Genomic DNA, 21,133 nt, shown 5'->3' on the forward strand with positions numbered 1-21,133 from the left:
AAAATTATTCTATCGTAGCCAATTTCCTTAATTATTTTGAGGGGGTGATAAATAAAATAATAAAAAATTTTGGGGAAGAAAATACGGCGCTAGTTGGGCGGAAGGCATACATTTTTTTTATCATTTTATTATATAGTATTTACCTAAGTGTTTATTTACTTTTGTCATTTAATACTACGGTCTAATGATATTCATCTTTACTTGTACGTGAGAGGTCTTAGGTTAGATTCTCGGCAAAGACGAATTTGAACCACATTATTGCTAGCCCATTGTGACGCTAAGTCCACCCCCTCCCCCTAGTGTAGATAATATCGTTTGTTCAAAAAAAAAAAAAAACTAAGTACTTACTTATACTTAAAAAAATACATAATTGTCTTGGGATACATAAATTAAAAAATAGAATCATATATAAATTATAAAGTACTATAAAATATTGAAAATATAGGGAACAAGCATATAAATGAGTATTTCTCCAAGCATGTAACAAGTCTCTTATAATTGATTGGACAAAAAAATGTAAATAGAAATTATATATTTTGTCTAAACGAGAATTGCAACTTAAGCCATTTTCTTAAATGAAAACAAATAAAGCAAAAAAAGTCACAAAACTAACCAGCTTGTCTAGACTATCTAGACAGGCTGGGCAGGTATCTAGACGGGATGGACGAGCGCCTAGGAAAGCCAAGATGCTATTTCTTATTTTTCAAATGTCTAGAAATTTATTAGCGCGGTGGCTAGCCACCTAAATATTGTAAATGCATAGAAAATTAGAAACTCATACATAGAAAGTTAGAAACTCATCTTCAATTGTTGCAAAGAAATTACGTATTCATATCAAATTATTCATAAGATCATATACACAAATTGATAGGATCCTTCTAAATTCCATTATTTGTGTTATTGTATGTGACGAATGGAAACAATAACTTCTCCTTTAAAATTGGTCACTAAAATAACGAAGAAATTCATTAATAATTAGACCAAAAAAAAAATTCATTTGGAGTGTTAGTAGGGTGGTAGCTCTCACCTACTCCGCGCCCCGTGCCACGCACGTGTCAATAGTAACTACTATTGCGGCGGTTACTAGTTGCTAATCAAACTTAATGATTTTTCCCATAAAGTCATACTTTATATAAAAGTTTTATGCTTACTTTGGGTATGAGAATAAGTCCCTCCTCATCTAGGGCTTGAAATCTCCTCCCATTCAAACACTACATATGTTCAATTCTTGGCCAACATTTTCTATACCATTCAATTTTCCAATGGTTGAATTGGACTGAGAATATTGAATCAATTCTATACAAATACAAATTTTTTAGTTTTGATTTTGGATTTGATGGGTATGCATTGATGTTTAATTATTCAAACTGCTTATCTATTTCTCTTAGTGGAAATTAAAATGTATCATGATGATTTCCTTTAGACCCAAAATAAAATATTGAGCTGGCAAACAAGACCGTCAAGTATGTAGTATATTATGGTGCACCTGCTTTCGTACCTTGGACTTTGACATATTTATAAATTATAATATTGAACAACAAATAATAATCAAGTTTTATCTCATTAAGTGGAATATGCGGTATAAATACTAGAATGCCCATATGCTTGATTTTGCGTCATGTCTTTCGGTAGCCCAAAGTACTCCACATCTTTCCTTAAAGTCTTTTGTCTTCCTAAATCTTCATCTATCCATTTTACCTTGAGACTCCGTCTCTTTCCAAGTCTTCATCTTGACATATATATTCATACAAAGGACACTAGAAGTTTCATTGTCAGACTTTAAGGTGTGAATTTTTTGGTTTTTTTTTTTATATGTTACAAAAATCATATTTATATTTGATCCTAGGTTAAGTTTGGTTTATAATGGATGGATTCTCATGTAGTTTGCATTTTAATGTGTGTCCATGTCGAATGGTGTTGGTTGAGGTTGGTTATATATTTATATTTGATCTTAGGTTAAGTTTGGTTCACAAACGCAAATTATGATGTTGCTATTTCGTTTGTTTAATGCCAAAATATAATTGTTTATAGTAGTTTTAAAAAAATTAAAATGTAGCTTTAGGTTAGAGAAACTTCTCCATCATGCACTAAACCGAAAATATTTATATGAATTCTAAGCTTTTTAGAACCATGCCAAAAGAAAAAAAAAATACACACATTTTGGGTTAGGTTTAACTGAAAGGGTTGTGTTATCCACACATCATTTTTTTACCTCTTACACATCTTTCTCTATTTATGGTCATCGGATCTAATAAATTGAAGAAGATCAAATGACAAAAATTAAAAAAAAATGTGTAGAAGATAAAAATGAATGTGTGTGGATAATACCATCATAACTGAAAATGTCGAAAATATAATTAAAGTGCATGACTTATTCTTCAAAGTATTATTACCCGATACAACAAGGAAATAGAAAGTTATTGATGAATATAGTTGAGAGGGAGCTTAATTACATAGAAGGACCGCAATCATGATAGTTCAGTCCTAATAAAGTATTGTCATGTAGAGAAAAATTTGTGCGTGTTAATCTTTATATATAAAGCTAAGGGCCCAATGAATAGTATTTTTTGGTGCCACAAGCTACACAAAAAATAAATAGACAAAAATACCCTTCAAACAAAAAACTTCAAAAATAACCCAAAATAATGCATCAAATGTGGTAGGAATATTTACGTCATTTTAACATTGTTTTTTTTAATAATTAAATTTTTTTGTACATTTTTTTTAAATAATTAGCAGCTCACAATATGCTAGCAATAGTGTGATTCAATCAGTTGTTCATTAAATATTATTTTCTCTATTTTTAAACACTTTCAAAACATCTTAAGAGGCGTGCAATGGGGAGAGAGTGAATTTAGCCTCACAATGGGTTTGTAATAATATGATTCAATCAGTTGTTTATTAAATATTATTTTTTTCTATTCTTAATATAAATTCAATAGAGATCGATTTTATTATGTGGATTCAGCTGCTTTAATTGGTTTATAAGAGATTTCTTCTAGCACGATCTAAGATTGTTCATTTACTTCAAATATTTGACTTTCCTTTTGTCAAATTACACATATAAATATATTTAAAATGTATAAATAGCGCGTGACACACCGTAATTCAAAAAATATCTTTTACACACGTGCATAAAGACTAATGTATTATTAGACCGAAATACTATACAACAGTCAAATCGTTCTATGCAATTTCTTCTACGCAATTAAATATTTAGCGTAAGCTACTGGTAGGAGGTCCTGATTTGTGGGTCTTCATATGTTGTTACTCTTGTCCATTTAATTGGTTCTAGTTTATATCTCCCATGCACGACACAATTCTTTATTTGTGTACCGATTAACTTAATTGCACGCCTACTTTCTCGCTGGGAATTCAATATGCCTCAACTAACCCGTTGCATGCATGCATGCATGTCTGGTAACATGTTGACATACGATTGGTGGTGCGCCTATATGAATTTAGATCCTGTTCAGACCTCACTGTCTGGAGTCAAAAGAGCAAGAAATGTAAACTGTTAAGAGAGAAAAAGAGTGATTCGAGCCCTTGATTTGTGTAAGGTGGGATAACAGAATGAGTTATTAGGGACCGTTGAAATTCAATTTGAATAGTTCGAATTTCTTGCTTCTTAGACTTTAGACAGTGAAATTCAGAGATGATATTTGTTCCGCCATACCAAGTATCATAATTCTTGTTTCTTACGTGGCCTTAATCTTCATCGTAGGAAATTTTTTTCAAGGGCAAAGAATGAAAGTAAGGCAGGCACATTGGAGGGAGAGAGAATCTAAGTCCCCATTCAATTACCAAAACCATCCAATTAAAGTGATTTTCCAAATCAAACCTACCACACTCCAAGGTCAAGAGAGCATCTCCACCGGGAGCTCTCTTTTCCTTCATTTTTTTCTCTTCTCTGAACACCTCGAAACTCATTTCGCTCTTATTTTTCCCCTTAGAGTAATTCCACCCTTAAAAACTTTGCACCAACACCTAGCTCATTTATCCACTCAAGTAAACAGTAATAGACTCCAGTGAATAGTAATAGACCAAAGCATCTCCACTTCTAACAAAAAATAACCTAGTCAATTTTATTAAAATATTATTAATTTTTATTATAAAATAATAATTTGATTTTTTAATTTTTGACTTCTTTTCTCTGACACCCCTCCCGTCTTCTTCTTCTTCTTCTTTATTCTTCCCACTTTTCCCAGTTTTTTCTTCCCTCTGTACACCATCTTCTTCTTCTTCTTCTTGTTCTTCCATTTTTTTCTCCTCTCTATACACCACGTCGTCGAATCTATCCTATTCTGAACATGGACACCTACCATCCTAGACCTGCGCACACCGTAAACCCCCAAAAATCAACACCTACATATTCAAAAATTCATCAAGAATATACAAAACGGAAAAAAAATTCCAGTTGCAGAAAGATCCGAGTTAATCAACCGATCGACGAGTATCCGAGTTGCAGGAAGATCATGATTTGGAAGGGGGACATGGTGTTGAATATATGGATTTATCAGGGGAAGGGGGTTGATGGGGTTCCAGGGATTGGGATGGGTTCCAGGGATCGGGATGGGGTTCCAGGAGTCGGATGGGGTTCCAGATGAGAGAGACTGTAGCCATGACGTTAGCAAGACGTCAGATGAGCCGTCTCTTTCCTTTGTCGATTTTAGGCCGACCTGTGGACTGGCTTGGACTAGGTGCCAGTCTATTCCACGGGCTGGAGTAGATTGGCTGAGTCTCAGCTTGTTTTTTCCATGGGTGCCGGCCTCTTTTGCTTCCGATGGAAGTGCTCTTAGGCGTCCGTTCCGTTAAATTAGTTAGCATTACCTTTGCTTTGTCTCTGTTGATTTCATCATCAATGTTGTGAACTTTTACCAACGCAAATTTTATCAACACTATTTAAACATACATAAGAAAAATAAATATTGTATATATGTATCGCTATGTTTTTTAATATTTAATCATTAATTTGATGTCAGTCAAATTCAAAACTTGCTAGTCTTTGAATGTGACACAATACCAACAAGTTCCAAGACGATCGGCCACGGATGTATTGCTATCTATGATGAAATGTAAGCAAATTAATTTGATGTGAATCAATTCATAATCCAAGTCATTCAGATGGGGTTCCTTGGTTCCCAAAAAAAAAAATACAAAATATGTGCAATATATTATCCCAATCAAATGAGGATGCGGACTAATTTAACGTAGTAGAGACTAGAGAGTTAGCAATGTGGTTGAGTGAGTCCCATGTGACAATGAGGTTCACACATGGACAGAACTTCGGAAAGTTTGACAAATAGCCAGTTTTAGAGGTAAAAATTGAATTTTAGCCAAATTTTCTAATTTCTTATAATTCTAACTAAAAACTCGAGTAAAAAGTCTTAATTACCCTTACTGCTAATTCTCTCCATTGGGTTTCTAGCACTGCAGAAAAACCAACCAACGCGTAGAACATATATTTTATGTAATCCTGTACTTTGAAACTAGGAGGCATATGTTGAATTATTACTTAATCGTTGATAAACATGCTTATTTTTTATTTGTGACACTTCATTTAGTTTACTAATTTAATCTCCCTAGTATTACTCTTAGTATAAGCAAACATGCCCTATTGAAATGTAGTTCACTGTGCCTACTCCTTAGGTGAGGGTTTAAGGGTACTTGAAAGGAAAATGGTTGATTAAAATTGTACTTTTGAGTGGGAGTCGGATGACATGCTTCTACATTTTGAAATTCTTCGGGCTGAACAAATATGGTTTGATGAGTCGGTTTAGAAGGAGTTTTGGGGAAGAAGACAGACGTGACGTGAACCCAGAGAAAGATCCTTCTCTTGGGCACTGGGTAATGGAACTCACCACTACCAATAAAAATATCTGATGGTCCCTCAACTTCTTTGTTCCAAATCATTTTCTAGACTTTTAATAAAGACAAAGTCACTTCAGTCATAAAAGTTGACATAATGATACATGACCATTTTTTGGACGATATTCCAATAAGCCATCTACCCTAAACCAAAATGCCCTCCATCTTCTATCCACCTCCAGACACGAGTATTCCACTTGAATCTTCAACATTCTCTCTTTTTCTTTGTTTGGTAAGGCAATATTTTAGGTTATTCTAAATTACAGGATGAGTTTACGGAATAAAGATTTGTATTTGGGTGGGCGGCATGCTAATTTGCTCAACAAACCTAACCCACGTTTGCGAAACTTGATATTCTATGCAATGTCCTTCCCTTTTTATGATTGTCAATTGCTGTACGTTCAGCTTGTAAAATAATCATTTTCCATGAAAATTTTACCAGTTTTTCCCAGAGTCCTTGACTTTGTTTTCTTGTTCAATGCTTGAGCTTAGAGAAACATCAAATTAGTTAAGAAAGTACAGGGAATTATCTAAAAATTATGTTCTTAAAGTTGCACAAGGTACATCCTAACCCAACAGCATAATCCGCCAGCAACTACGACCTAATCTTACCAAAAATACCCGTCTGGTCTATCCCACAATGCGTGCCTTTGGCCTTCGAAGAACGATGACGAGGAGGAACGTGAACTGCAATGAGTGCTGCAACTAAACCAGCATTTCTCACTAGTCGCTATGCTGGGCTCAGTGAACTCTTGCTTATCCCTTTCGTCTACGAATTTGTCCAATTCGTCGGGACCTGCTACCATGGCTCCCAAAAGCAATTTTGGATTCGGATCCTTGGTGTTTTTCCATCTCTCTCCATCTTTACAAGAGTATTGATGACCGTCCCAAGGGATCGATGCACTTCTATGGTGTATTGGGTTGGAAACTTGTCTCCGAAGCCAACCATGTAGCTCAGCTTCATTGGATTCTCTCCTAGAATGTAATTGACCTGAAAAAAAATTGCATAAATAAGGAAAAACATTAAGACTCGTGTTCCTATGCAGGTACAAGACTGAGCTTGTATATTCGATTTAACTTATCATATGTAACAATTGCCTGAGTCATCAAGAAATTGCGCAACATATCGACGGAAAAGCCAGAACTGCTGCAACTCCCACCAGAACTACGCAGAAGATCAAGGTAGTCGCTGTACAATTTACTAAGAAGGGATGCCGTTGCAGCATATTCAAGAGGTGCCCGCGCACCATAAGTAGGCCTTTGGAGGAGCAATCTACCTGCATTTTAGGAATTTTGAGGTATTTCAATTTGAACTACTCATAAATGCAACAATAGCTGCATGCATTGTAATATACTCAGGTATATATACCTGGTGTTAATTATCTGAGAGGAAAGATAAGAACACATGAGGGTGTCAGTGATGTCTGATGACGCGTCCAAAGTAGATTCATACGGATACGGGAATCCAAGATCACGAAAATATCAGAAATGCGTGAGCAAGACCTACAAGATGTAACGTACCAACCAGTTCAAAACTTATTCAAGTTCATAAATTCGAGAGTGAATGTTGCAGTAAAATTACCGCATTGGCAGTGAGCTTGTTGTTCCAATAGAAAATCCCTTTATTGGCACTTGTTTCATTAGCCACTGCGTACTTAAATTCTTTTTGTAGCATAATCTAGATATGAATTATCTCCGGTAGCGAAAAATAACCATGTTACTCCCCAAACCAGTTCATCTTGGAAACCAGACGAGTTGTTGAAATTCCTAGATTCTCCTCCACAAGCATCAACCTCGGTGTATGCTGCTTGCCTAGCAGGGTCCAGTTTAGTAATTGCACTCTCGTAAATCTTCTTGGCTGCTGTGGCTAATTCTTCTGAGTATAATTTTCTTTAAGGACAAATGAAGAAGCTGATAATGCTGCAATAATTTCCCCTACTAAATCAGAAGCCATGCTGTCGCAGATCGAAACAGGTCTGTCGTAATCCATGTCTTCAGGCCTTTGCTATGTCATTAGGAACCTTGGCATCAATGTTTTCACTTCCAATCTAAATTGGAAAAAAAGGAAAATGGAACATTGTCACTAAAACCGAGAAACAAGATTGTGGTGCAAACAATAAAAACTAAAAATGAAACGGTCATCGAATAGGATTTAAAAAGTTCACGAAGGTTTGCCTGAGAATACAATATGAACTCTGAAGTTGGGTTTGGAGGAACAAAGAGTTTGAGCAAATAATCACTGCCCCATTTCATTATGTCCTTGACATGATCAAGCTGATCACCAATATCAGCATACTTTTCGTGGTATTCGATCACGGTCCAGCTCAACAGGGTTACGATATAAGCTGTACGTAGCTAGGGAAGCTGAACTTTATGTTGTTACCAGAATCATAGAAACAGCCCTCAAGATTCGCCAGTTTGCTGCTCAAATTACCATCATGCAATCCTGAACTAGCGCGAAATTTGACAGGACTGTTATTAGGGTAAACCCCAGCTGATCATATAAGAAAATTTTCAGCAAGTTAGATAAAAAAAAAGTAACATGTAAACTATTTCTAATCAAATGCATGATGGTAGAAACATGTTACATTTTTGCGCATCGAAGAACGTTAGAGCTTGGTTCAATGCAAGCGTAAGATTCTTTGAAGGGTGGCGATGATTGTTTTGAAGAGCGTTAGGCAAAATTGTTACCAGTAAGATTAGAGCTAGGACAAGAAAACGAATGGATGCAGAACTGTAAAGACAACGTTTGAAGTAGTTTTTTATCTGTAATAACGAGATTGAATTCGTAGGGACTTGGAGTACTGAGAAAGGATTGAGTCATTGGCTGTGGAAGACTTAGGAATTAGGTTAAAGTCAATTTCTATGGAGTTCCAAAGACTCGCCGAGGGAAGCAAATGGCGGGCCTCAGAGACTGTATGGACAAACCTCACAGGTTCTATGTCTGTTGCAGAAGTTTGCGTTTTGGAACCTAGAGAAGATGGCATTGTTTGTGAAGAGATGAGAAAATGGCAAGTGATAAAAAGAAGAAAAAAGAAAAAAGAGTTTTGATCATCAAATGTGTATAGAAACTAAAATATCATAGTTCTAAGTACTATAAAATTAATTTTTGGTAGTTATTCACAATGAAATAGTTTCGTGATAAAACAGAAGCATGAGTTGGCTAATAAAGAAAAAAATATCGATGCTATCAAAGGAAATATATTAAGGAAAATACCTTTTTATGCTTGCCAAAATTTGCCTATGAGAATATGCGTATTTTGTCTTTTCAATATTAGGCTAGCAAGTCAGTTTTCAATCAAAGTAAATTTCATAGAAAGAGAAAGCTATTACAAGGTAAGAAATTTTTTAAAAGAGAGTCCAAAATGATCAACAAAAGCTCAACTCAATAACAGAAAATTACAATAAAATAGGCCCAAAATGAACAGCCTATAGCAGTGAACAAATGAAAAAACTTAGACATGAAATGTAAAGGAGCCACCTCCATCAAAATAGCCGCACCACCACTGCAGATCCGTCGCCACCACCCAAAAGAAGGGCCAAAGAACTAAAAGGATGAACGAAAAATGGGGATAGGCAAGCAATCTGCGCTAAGAGCGCTCCCATAATCCTACCAAATAGTGCAAAATGCACTTTAAACGCTACAAACCACCAAAGTGCACCTCTGGGGGAGACACCAGCTGAAACAAGCAACAAGAGTAGATGGTTGAAGATCCACAGTGAGAAGCGATGTTTGGAGAGGAACAAGGTAGAGATAGCAAATATGAGATCAACTCAGAAAAACTGAGACCAAGCCAGGGCAACCTGAGACACAAAATGCTCAGAACGAAAACAGCCGAAATCTAAGTGCATAAAAAGAAAATGCAAATCACCAACCATGGTGGTTTGTATAAGGGAAAAATTGGGGGAGGGGGGGGTAGTTGGAGGAAAAGGTGAGAACAATAAAGACGGGGAGATATGGGTTGATAAGGAGGAAGATAGGGGAAGAGGGAAGAGGGTGATGATTTGGGTTGGGGGGCACTAGGCTGCCACATACCCCAAGCCGGAGCAAGGGGCCGACGAGAAGAAGGCTTTCAGAAATTTAGGTTTTTTTTTTAGAGAAAGAGGGAGGCACGGTCTCAACTAAATACGAATAAGATGACCGGCAATTCAATTGACATATGAAAACAGTTGAAAGAAAAACAATGTGTCATTTGCAATGTTTATCACTGCACTTGTCCTCATAACCGTATGGTCCCTATAAATGAGGAACAAGGTCCTCCAATATATTAGAAATTGAGTTCTTAAAGTATAAGGGCTCACAGGATACATGAGGGAAGCCTCCACACATAGAGAGATTTTTCAGTATGACTGTCACACGAGATGGTACATCACGTGTTCCTACATAAATGGTGGGTTATGTGCGTTAAAAGGTTAATAACTTAAAAATTAAAATTTTTCACTACTTGCATAAAAACACGTGATGTAACATTCATGTTTCTGTCACAACTAAAAATTTATCCCACATGGGACAATATAGAAACGAAAGTGGTAAAGCCCATTGGGCATTTTTAATGAAAAAATGGGCCCACCCGTGTGATTGCTGTTGTATAGCTATTGTTTTTCGATCAACAGCTATAGACGCAACGCACATGCTGCTTATTATATATTTTTTATCTGTTGCAAAATCTAAGGTCCAAACTCATTATGAGTTTATTTATTTATTTTTTTATCATTAAAAATCAACAGTTTCAATTGAAGAGTCCTCAAATAGATGCTCTTAATGGTAAAAATTATTGTTTAGTAGAAAAACTGAGTGTTGCTTGACCAAATAATCATGCGTTATTATGTAATGGCTATTTAACCAAATGATCCTGAGATTGGCAATCCCGAAGATTTTAAATCGATAGAAGTAGCCCTTGAGTTTGTCTACATTCAATCATTGTGGTCGTTCTGTAGAAAATCTTCGTTATATAAGGATCAAAATGACAGAAATACTCTCAATTTTGTCAAATCATTTTGGCACATTGTTTATTAAATTGAAGATATTTTTGTCATTTTTGTTCTTATTTACTAGAGATTTTTCACAGAATGATCAAAATAATTAACGGGGACAAATTTATGAATTACTTCTATCTATTTCAAAGTCTAAAGTACTAAAATGAGGAGTTATATCAATTTTTAAAATTATTTTAGCTAAAATGCCTTAAGTAATTGTTTAACAACGTTGTTAGCAGAAACAAACCATTCACAATCAAAATCTAGGGGCGCTATTCGCTATCAAAATCTGTGGGCAATTGGGCATTTTTCTAACTCAAGTAGCCACTTAACGTGTCTACCCTCCTAAGAATATACTATAAGACGCGTGGCCTCCAGTCAGCACAAGTTGGATTAAATATACAGAAGACGTGTGGCCTCGACGTTCCTAAGATTATTTTTATGAGATCATCACTTTAATAAATATTTTCTGTACTACTTTTTTTTTCTTTTTAAAGTAATATTAGGAAGATTAAATTTATAAAATAAATTATGTTATTACTAAAAATAAACACGTTTATCAACATGTAAGTAATAAACCAATCATTAACTTTCATATCCTTTAATTTTTAAACTTTATCTATAAATTTAATCTCTCTATCGTTATTTTTTTTTAAAATTAAAAATTTCCACGCTCTTAAGAGAAAAATTTAGTACAGAAAATATTTATTAAAGTGATGATCTCATAAAAGTAATCTCAGGAACGTGGAGGCCACACGTCTTCTGTATTTTAATCCAACTTTGCTGACTTATATGGTTATCTTGTCTCCAAAACTGTATCCTTGTAGTCTTCGCACATAGTCTTTTAGCTGAATCATCTGTATTTCTTGGCTATTTCTTCTAGCAACGAAGGTTCAAGGAACTTTAATCTTACATGTTTGTGTCCAAGTTCTTTTAGTCCTCAACATGCATAACAGACAAGTTTTGCAGAAAATACTTTTGAGTTTTTTATTTTGAAAGGATCATTGTTGCGATCATAGTTTCACACTCGATATATGTTTTTTTAGATTTTAAATTTAGAAAAATTAAGGTCATCAACTGTTTAATCTTAATTCGACGACAAATGGTTATTTAAATTTTTTTACTTTTTGGTACAATTTTTTTGAACCCTTGAGTCTAACAAAAGTCCACACATAATATTCTTTTTTATTATTGTACTTTTTGTTACTACAATTTTTCTGAACCCTTGAGTCTAACGAAACTTTACACATAATGTTCTTTTAATAATTTTTTTGTTTTGTTTTTGTATATACGTTAAATAGTAATTTGCATACAACACAGAGGAGAAAACACGCAATACGCATATATAAAAAGATTCTTTTCACATACCGTGTTCCCTAACACCTAGTTAAGTTTAAGCTATATATAAAGTACATACCATAGACAATATACTCCATATTCACCATGCCACCACTTGATGTTTACCACCTTGTTTCTTTCTCACTCTTCTTCTTGATCGTGAAGTCATATGGAATCAGCAACACTAGTAGTTCTTCATCCTCAACCAATATTTGCGGCACATATGATTGCGGCAACGGCTTAGCCTTTCGCTATCCGTTTTGGCATGTCGAAGTCGAAGCCACCACTGCCGATCAGTACTGTGGCTACCCTGGTTTCGGCCTCACATGCTCCGCCGACGGCGAGCCTATCCTCACCCTACCAACAGACTCATATTATGTCAAACAAATAAACTACAATGACTCCACCGTCCATCTTGTTGACATCGATGTCGTTGGCCATACATGCCCTAGGGCACGACATAATGTAACTCTAGGCACCCTCCCTTTAAATTACTCCCATCCAGATTTGAACCTCAGTTTTTTCTTCAACTGCACTTCCTACCCTCCTCTCGTGCCTCCCATTGGGTGTTTGGGATACGGTAAGATGAAGTCTTACGTGTTTACGGTGGGGAACGAGACGGAGGGCTTTGATTGGTTCAAGAACTGCGAGGAGAACGTGGTGGTTCCGGTGATAAAGACGACGGAGATTACCAGTGACTTTGGTGGTTTGATCGGTGGATTTGGTGGCGCTATGAACGAAGGGTTTGTGCTGGATTGGGGCATGGCTAAGGACTGCGGATCTTGTGAGGCAAATGGTGGTTTGTGTGGCTACAACAACACTGCGCACAATTTTCTGTGCTTTTGCAAAGATGAAACCAGAACCAACGGTGTCTGCAAACAAGGTATGCTATGATCAATTGGTTATCTTAAAATTTTATTGTCATTTACTAGTTAACTTTAAACTTACTTTGTATGTATGAATAGCTACAATTTTTTTTTACAAGCGATATCTCTACTTTAAAGAAGTTAGGAGAATTGTAATTGGTGCATAGTACATGTCACATAGGACCTGTGCTCCCTTGTAGCTACATCAGTTAGCTACTACGAAAAACATTTGTCTATCTTTCTTCTTACGTGACGATGTTTCGAACATTTTTACACATATTTCATTATGGCAGCTGGGCCTAAGTTAATAATTAGTTTCTTCTTTGGGTTGGCATAGATTTTTGCCCACAGATTTTGAGTGATCAAATACCATCCCCCCACTCCCCACCCCCAAAAATCCGGATGGGATCCTCTTCGGATTCTCTTTGTGAAGATCTTAGGAATCCTCATATTCTAACCATTCATTGTACATCGTGCGGCTAATTTTTGTTAGATATTATTTGTGTTTAATTTTAAATAAAAAAAATCAAATGATTTTGGATCACATGATGTACGATGAATGATCATTTTGGATCCGGATCCAAATCTCCCCACCCCAGCCCCAACAACCAAACCCTAACAAAACTCACACACACACACACACACACACACAAAACAATGTGCCACCAATAAATATACTATACCGAAAATGGGCTGAGGCCCAAAATTGTTCTTGCGGGTTTTACACCCGGATCTGGATCAGTTATTTTCTACTTTAGAAACGGGAATTGACTTGGTAAAAGAATTAGCAAGTTGTTTACAAAAGTAATGAATTAGCAAGTTGCTAATGGATATGATATTGAGCTTTAAAAATTTATTTGGATTTACTCAAAAAAACAAAAAAAGAGGAAATATATATATATATATATATATGGAATTTAAATTAACTATTAAAGAACGTTCTTTGTCAATAAAAAACATAAGTAAAAAGACCATATTGACTCAGTCAACCAACTTAAAAAAAAAAAAATCAAAATAAAATTTATTGACAATTAGAATATTAAACACAAAATAATTTTATTGCCTTTTCTTCAAAGCCTCACAACTAGATAACTATATCAGTGGCCTCCATTTACTCTTCTACATTTTTTCTCCCAAATAAGATAAATTTTTAGTAAAGAAATAATTATCCAAAAACAGCCGCTAAAGATATGAACAACTTTTTCAGTGATAAAAAAATCATTTGAATGTCATTACTATAAAGCTTTAACGACCATTTTATATTTTCTCTCGTTTTAAATTTGGTTTCAAAATTATAATAAGCACATGCATAACATATATACAATTGCTAGTTATATTTCAATTGAAAACTATAGTCAGAAACTTTAATTTTATGAAAAAAAAAAGAAAGATGAAAGAAATAGACAAAATTCATCCTCAAGTCCAGAACGTGGGGTGCAATTCTAAGTTCCTTTTTTTTGACAAAATAAAATCTAAGTTCTTTAATGTCTTTAGTCAATTGAATTTAAATAAATATCTTCCTCATTAAAAACATAAAAAAAAAAATCTGATATTTATGAACTAGCAAGATCAAGATTTTTATGAATTGTTTTAGACGACTATTATACTAACTGGCTTTGTCATCTCAAGAATATATATATTTTTTTTTTTGAGAAAATTGTCATCTCAAGATTTGACAATGATTTTTTTGTTTTTTTTTTTAAATTTCTTCCTGTTGATGCTGCATGCCTCACGCATGTTGAAATTTATTCGGTTTAATTGGACTTTTGAACAAATGTATAAAAAACACGCTATCAATCGGACTCTTGAACCAGTCATATTTCAGTCCTTCAGATGCATGAGAAAATGATCTGTAATTCAAATATCCCAAACTAGAAAGCTACATTTCTCCCTCCAATAATAATAATTGAGTTCAGTTGAAAACCCTGAAATAAATTATGCCCAACTTGCACTGCCAAGTGCCATCCCGATCAATAGAGGATGCCTTTATGTGTGTTTAGAACACAGACACATACGTCATATGTCATTATGCAAGTGGACGGACATTTGAAAAAAAAAAGAAGAAACTTTCCTCCAATTGTATAGTAACATATGACATATCATCACGTATTCTGGACACACTGAAAAATCTCTTATTCCACCCAAATTTAATAGGCATAAAGTTGTGCCACTAGCATGCAGTGGAGTAAATCAAGAGTTACTTGCTTTATTTTATATAGAGTAATGTTATTCACACACAATTCGACGGTTGGAAATTTAAAAAAATATGAGAAATATAAATAAGTGTATATAGATGACACGCCCTTTATATATCTTCTCCCGTATTACTGCTTTCACGTTTTAAAAACAAAGGCTATGTTTACTTATTGTGAATTAATATGCGACGTATGAGTATTATTTTCGTTCTTATTTTTTGAAATTTAAAAAAAAAAAAAAAAAAAAGAGTGGGGACAAACCTATATAAGCCGTCGTCGCATCCATCTCTCACGAAAACGCCACCCACTTCTCCCTTCCGATGGTCAAACAGATTATATCATAATAATATTCCACCCCTTTGAATTTCAACTGTTGTATCAGACATTTCCAATTTCAAAACAAAAAAATTTCGTCTTCTGAAATATCAAACTATATTAATCTCCATGTCCCATTGAGCTTCAACTAGTTACTATGCCTACCCACTTTCTCCAAAAACTACCCGTCTCCTTCCTCATCATCTTCCACAATTTGGTCACGGTAATATTACTTTCCACCGCCGCTCTCGGCGAGGATGACAACCGATACACCAAGTGCCGCGGCTACTACGACTGCGGCCTCCTCAAAAACATCTCATACCCCTTCTGGGCTGCCAACGGGCGCCCCCAACAGTGCGGCCTCGAATACTACGAGCTCACCTGCCGAGAAGATCAATTCCCTGTCATGAAAATTGAAGACCAAGATTTTCTTGTGTTGAACTTTAGTCGACAGTTTTACACCATGATAATCGCTCGCTCAGATCTCTGGGACACCCCCTGCACTGACCACATCGTCAACACCACTTTGGACTACGACCGGTTTTCCTACGTCCCAACCGTTCGGAACCTGACGCTGCTCTACGGCTGCCAGCCGGGGAACATGTTATCACTCAATAACTTCACTTGCAAGGTAAAGGGTACGGACGACGACGATATTTCGTACTATGTCGACGACTCTTCGACGATTCGTATGGGAAATTGGACCTCATGTTATTTGAATTTTCGAGTTCCGATTATGTGGGAGGGTGTCGATGTTATACCTGACACACCGGATCAGCTCAAACAGGTTTTGAAACAGGGGTTTCAGGTGGGGTACGAGGCGGAGTGGGAGCTCTGTCGGCGATGTGAATTATCCAATGGAACCTGTGGGTCGAAATCGAAATCGAATTCTAATTCGTTTGTCTGTTATTGCGGCGATGGACCTCGTGATCGAGTATGTTCGAGTTCTGGTGGTATGTATATCAATTTCGTCCTTATTTCTCCATTAATTTCTTCAGATCAGTTTTCTTCGTTTAATATAAGATTAGGGATAGTAATTAAGGTTAAGACTGATTCAAAGTAGGGTTTTTGGTATGGAGTTTCCATTCATAGTTGCACATTTGAGTTAAATCAACTTTGTTAGGGTAGTGTGCTTCATCATCGCATTAAAGTTTGAATCTTTATTCCCATAATTTAAATAAATTTTAATATAATCACTACAAACAACGTGCACATCTCTTTACAGTTAGGTTTGATTGCTTCTGTAATTTAAATAAATTCAAAGTAAGTTAAAATACCGTCTTCTGTGTTGTTTGCTATTCGTTGGTGTTGTAAAGTAGTTGTAACTAAGTTCTAGTGCTCTCACATTGTGATGGAGTGTGCAATTAGGTTTAACCCTTGAACTTAATTACCGAAAACTTGGTTCATTAAGGCGTCTTATTTCATCTTAATCCCAATGAGATAAACCCTCCTGACTGGACACAGACACCAGAAGTGATGCTCCTTTGACTGGTCATCGTCATGTCAAACTTGTGGACAAATCAGTAGGTTTGCTACCAGTCGTAGGCGATAACACATGCCACGTAGGCATTGACCAAGTCAAAGATCTACGAGGTTAGCAAGGAATTATATAAGATTTTATACAGTTCACACTTCGTACCAACGTATAATCTTTGTCACAATTGATCTTGTGAGTCATAAGTCCACATACAATTTCTCCGCCTTCCGATTGAGATTAGGTGTTGTGGCGCAAGATTGCCGTTAAGTCAAACCGAGCACATTGTAATCAGGCCCAACTTCGGAGAAATTCTTATGTCATACGTTATTTTTTATGTTTATACTTGTGCTTATAGTCAACCGAATATAAGAATATCATTTTTCTAGTGTGTTGATAGCTAGTGTGCTTCACATAAATGACCAACCACAACTCTTTAAGTTTCAAGCAAATCCACCAAAACATATGTAGTGCTTGCTGCATCACTCATTTTATTGCCTACCTCAAAATTGAAGATTTCTGCCCTATTTTTTGGTCGCTTCGAATAGGCAATGACCCTTACCTAAACCTAAACAAAATATTTTGTACTTTTTCGGTTTGTTAATTTACAATAACTTCGGTTTCTGGTATATTTCAATTATTTTCGGATTTTATTCAGTTACTATCGATTTTTATTGAATTTCGCTCAAGTGTAGGTTTTTCTTCTGTTTCGGTATTTAGCACCGATTTTTCTAAATCTCATTCCTTGTTTAAAAGGCAAAAGTCCACATTAGTGCCAAAATGATGTATATGCTTCACTAAATATCATCAAAAACTAGTTTCGGGTCTATTTTTCTCTTTGACCAAAAACATTTTAGTGGAAAAATAAAATATTGGCATAATGTGTTTTGTTTGGTTTTGTGCTTTCCAGCATTGCCTACCAAAATACCACAAAACTTCAGAGAGCGAAGTCTTATTTTGTATGATATATTCTCTTGTCTGGTCCTTCTTGGCTAACTTCCCACCAAATAGTTGTAAATCCTTTCTGGCCGGTGTTATGCCTTTGGAATGAAATAATTTTCTCGTTCACGGAATCTCGTTTAATTGTCAGAAAACACTTTTAACTGTTCGTGTATCACTATAAAAAATATCTAGAGTTTATTTTAAAAGCTTTCCTTTGGGGTCCATTTTGAAGAAACAAATGTCATTGCTGTTGCTTAGACCATTGGTTGTTTACTTGTATTTGTCCTCCTTTTCCACCTCCAATCATATTAAAAACAAACGAATCTTATACCCACTACCAAGAATTTTCTTTTCCGCCATTCCAAACTCCCCATTAATTCCATCACTTGCTTTCCTTCTCTGTTTTTCTCTCCGTTTCTTGATCATGAATCTCCTCCGTATTATTGTTGTCACCATCATATTCACAACCTTCCCCAACCGAGCTTTCTCCGTAGACCAAAGATTCGAGGCCTGCGAGCCTCAAACGTGCGGAAATGGTCCGAACATAAGCTACCCTTTTTGGCTTTCCGGCAAGCAAGAGTCCTGCGGTTACCCGAGCTTCAAGATCACCTGCAATGAAAAATATCCGGTATTTAGGATTTCCGACGATGATTACATCATTAGAGAAATCTTTTACTCAAACCATTCGTTTGTTCTGGCCAACGCGGCAGTCTATGAAGACAAATGTCCTCTTCCTCAACACAACTTCAGCCTCGATCGAACGCCTTTCAACTATAGTTACGATCACGTCAATTTTTCCTTCTTCTATGATTGCCCTGAAGACCCTTCGGAATACATGCTTTCATATCCCATTGACTGTGCCAGCAAGGGCAGCCGTCACTCTTTTGCTACTTTTCACAAGGAGCTAGTTGAGCGCATGAACTATTCGTTAGACTCGTGCCAGTCTTCAGTTCATTTGCCTTTCGATGGGGCTGCTAATGTCGATGCATTGAAGCAAATGAACTACACCGAAATCTTGAAAATGGGGTTCATTTTGATCTGGACTGCACAGAACTGCAGCAATTGCAACAGGAGTGGCGGGCGCTGTGGATTCGATGACAATGAATTCGTTTGTTTTTGCAGTGATCGACCTCATGTCAAAACCTGTGACGATGGTACTTCTGTAGTAAAGCTTTCCCTTTTAGTAGTGATTGAATTTTTCAGAAAAACTGCCCACAGTAAAGATTTCTTCTGCAGTATTTGTGCTTGTAGTTGTAGATAGCCATGCTAGTTCGCTTGATTAGCATAGAGCAGAGAGAATACGCGTGTTTGAGGCTTAAATTTGTATCACAACTTTTATTCTAAGAATTCTGCTTTTTTTTATTTCTTTTGCAGACAATAATTCTTGGGACTGGAAGAGGAAGGTTATAGTAGGTAATATATTAGCAAACCCTTTTGTTTCTTCAATTATTTAATGTTCTATCACATTTCTCAATTTGATTATATTCACTAGTCCTCATCTAATTATCAATACTGCAACCTCTTCTCAGGTGTTTGCACAGCTGTTGCTACGGTCGCTATAATGTGTGTTATTTTCTTTGTACACCAACGTCGAAACAGAAAACTACACGATCCATCATCCTTCGTAACTCGAAGCATCCTTTCGAGCACCTATTCTATGGATGACGATATGGAGAAGGGAAGTACCTACCATGGAGTACATATTTTCAGCTATAAGGAACTTGAAGAAGCAACTAATTATTTCGATTCTGCGAAAGTACTTGGCGATGGAGGCTTTGGCACAGTTTATCATGGTAATAAGATGACAGATTTTCTTAACCATTTTATGAACCCTTCTAGTGCTTAATTTGTAAGTTTCATATATAGGAAATGTGCGCGATGGGAGAGTGGTTGCAGTCAAGCGTCTATATGAAAACAATTTCAAGAGAGTTGAGCAATTCATGAATGAAATCGAGATTTTGGCCCACCTGCGCCACCAAAATCTTGTGTTGCTCTATGGTTGCACCTCTCATCACAGCCGAGAACTCCTCCTTGTGTACGAGTACATTCCTAATGGAACTGTTGCTGAACATCTTCACGGAGAAAAAGCAAAACCTGGCGCACTTCCATGGCTTACTCGAATAAAGATTGCCATCGAAACTGCAAACGCACTGTCATATCTTCATGCATCTGACATTATCCACCGTGACGTGAAAACTACAAATATTCTCCTTGACGACTTCTTCTGTGTCAAGGTAGCAGATTTTGGACTATCTCGCCTGTTCCCCATGAATGTCACGCACATCTCAACTGCTCCTCAAGGGACTCCAGGTTATGTTGATCCGGAGTATAACCAATGCTACCAGCTTACGAGTAAAAGTGATGTCTATAGCTTTGGTGTGGTGCTGATTGAGCTCATATCATCCATGCCAGCCGTTGACATCACAAGGCATCAACACGAGATCAATTTGTCTACCATGGCGATCAACAAGATTCAAAACCATACATTACATGAGCTAGTAGACCCATACTTAGGGTTTGAATCAGACTCCAGAACACGAAAAATGATCACTGCTGTGGCGGAACTAGCATTTCGCTGTCTGAATAGTGACAAGGACTTGAGACCTTCCATGATTGAGGTGCTTAACGAACTAAAGCGGATACAGAGCGATGATTTTGACATACAAAAAACAGAGGAGATTGATATTTCGGCAAATGATGTTGTGCCGTTAAAGAGTGATCCGCTGCCAGCTTCACCTGATTCCGTGGCATTGAACTGGACTAGCATGTCCACGACACCAAATGCCAGCGGCTAACTAAACTTTATAGTTCCCCTCCATAAGTGTGTATATTATGAGAGAGCTCACAGAGATGTATGTATGGTAAGGCAGATCCGTGTATAGTGCAGTTTTGAGGCTACAAGGTTACATTGGTTGTCTATTTGCAACTCATCCAGTTAAGGCAAACGATCATCCTTGTTTTTGAAGAATGTTAAAGTCTCACATCGAAAACCTATCGAATCAGATACAACTCATATTGAATGGTTTCACCATTAATTTCATTGAACTTTTTTTTTTTTTTGTATAATCCTCTTGTGGCTATTGAGTGCGATTTCTTTAGATCGAGGGTAATTTCAGCTTTTAGTATTCCTTCATGCTCACTATATCACTCAGTTTAGT

The 21,133-nt window shown here is 36.3% G+C and overlaps 1 protein-coding gene and 1 pseudogene across 3 annotated transcripts; one reads left to right on the forward strand and one right to left on the reverse strand.

The window, feature by feature from the left end:
* Nucleotides 1-6,415: 6,415 nt before the first annotated feature.
* LOC148696086 (endoglucanase 25-like) lies at nucleotides 6,416-8,855 on the reverse strand (annotated as a pseudogene).
* Nucleotides 8,856-12,263: 3,408 nt separating this feature from the next.
* LOC137710490 (LEAF RUST 10 DISEASE-RESISTANCE LOCUS RECEPTOR-LIKE PROTEIN KINASE-like 1.2) lies at nucleotides 12,264-21,010 on the forward strand. 3 transcript variants are annotated; one of them, XM_068449527.2, is made up of 4 exons: nucleotides 12,264-13,066; nucleotides 19,350-19,388; nucleotides 19,505-19,768; nucleotides 19,842-21,010. In XM_068449527.2, the coding sequence occupies exons 1-4, from the start codon at nucleotides 12,289-12,291 to the stop codon at nucleotides 20,768-20,770; spliced, it is 2,010 nt and encodes a 669-aa protein (XP_068305628.2). In that variant the 5' UTR covers nucleotides 12,264-12,288; the 3' UTR covers nucleotides 20,771-21,010. The 3 variants fall into 3 exon arrangements, with proteins under 3 accessions (XP_068305628.2, XP_068305627.2, XP_068305629.2); XM_068449526.2 differs by lacking the exon at nucleotides 12,264-13,066 and adding an exon at nucleotides 15,215-16,512; XM_068449528.2 differs by lacking the exon at nucleotides 12,264-13,066 and adding an exon at nucleotides 16,543-19,129.
* The last annotated feature ends 123 nt before the right edge of the window (nucleotides 21,011-21,133 follow it).

The sequence above is a fragment of the Pyrus communis genome, chromosome 6 (genome assembly GCF_041283825.1).
Source record: "Pyrus communis isolate YQ-2024b chromosome 6, ASM4128382v1, whole genome shotgun sequence".
NCBI classification, from domain to species: domain Eukaryota; kingdom Viridiplantae; phylum Streptophyta; class Magnoliopsida; order Rosales; family Rosaceae; genus Pyrus; species Pyrus communis.

Bases quoted from the DNA above. Each gene is read 5' to 3' on its own strand.
- LOC137710490 (XM_068449528.2), top strand. From the start codon at position 18,214: ATGTCATTGCTGTTGCTTAGACCATTGGTTGTTTACTTGTATTTGTCC. The intron at 19,130-19,349 runs GTACTTCTGTAG...TTTCTTTTGCAG, and splicing joins TGTCAAAACCTGTGACGATG to ACAATAATTCTTGGGACTGG. The intron at 19,389-19,504 runs GTAATATATTAG...ACCTCTTCTCAG, and splicing joins GAAGAGGAAGGTTATAGTAG to GTGTTTGCACAGCTGTTGCT.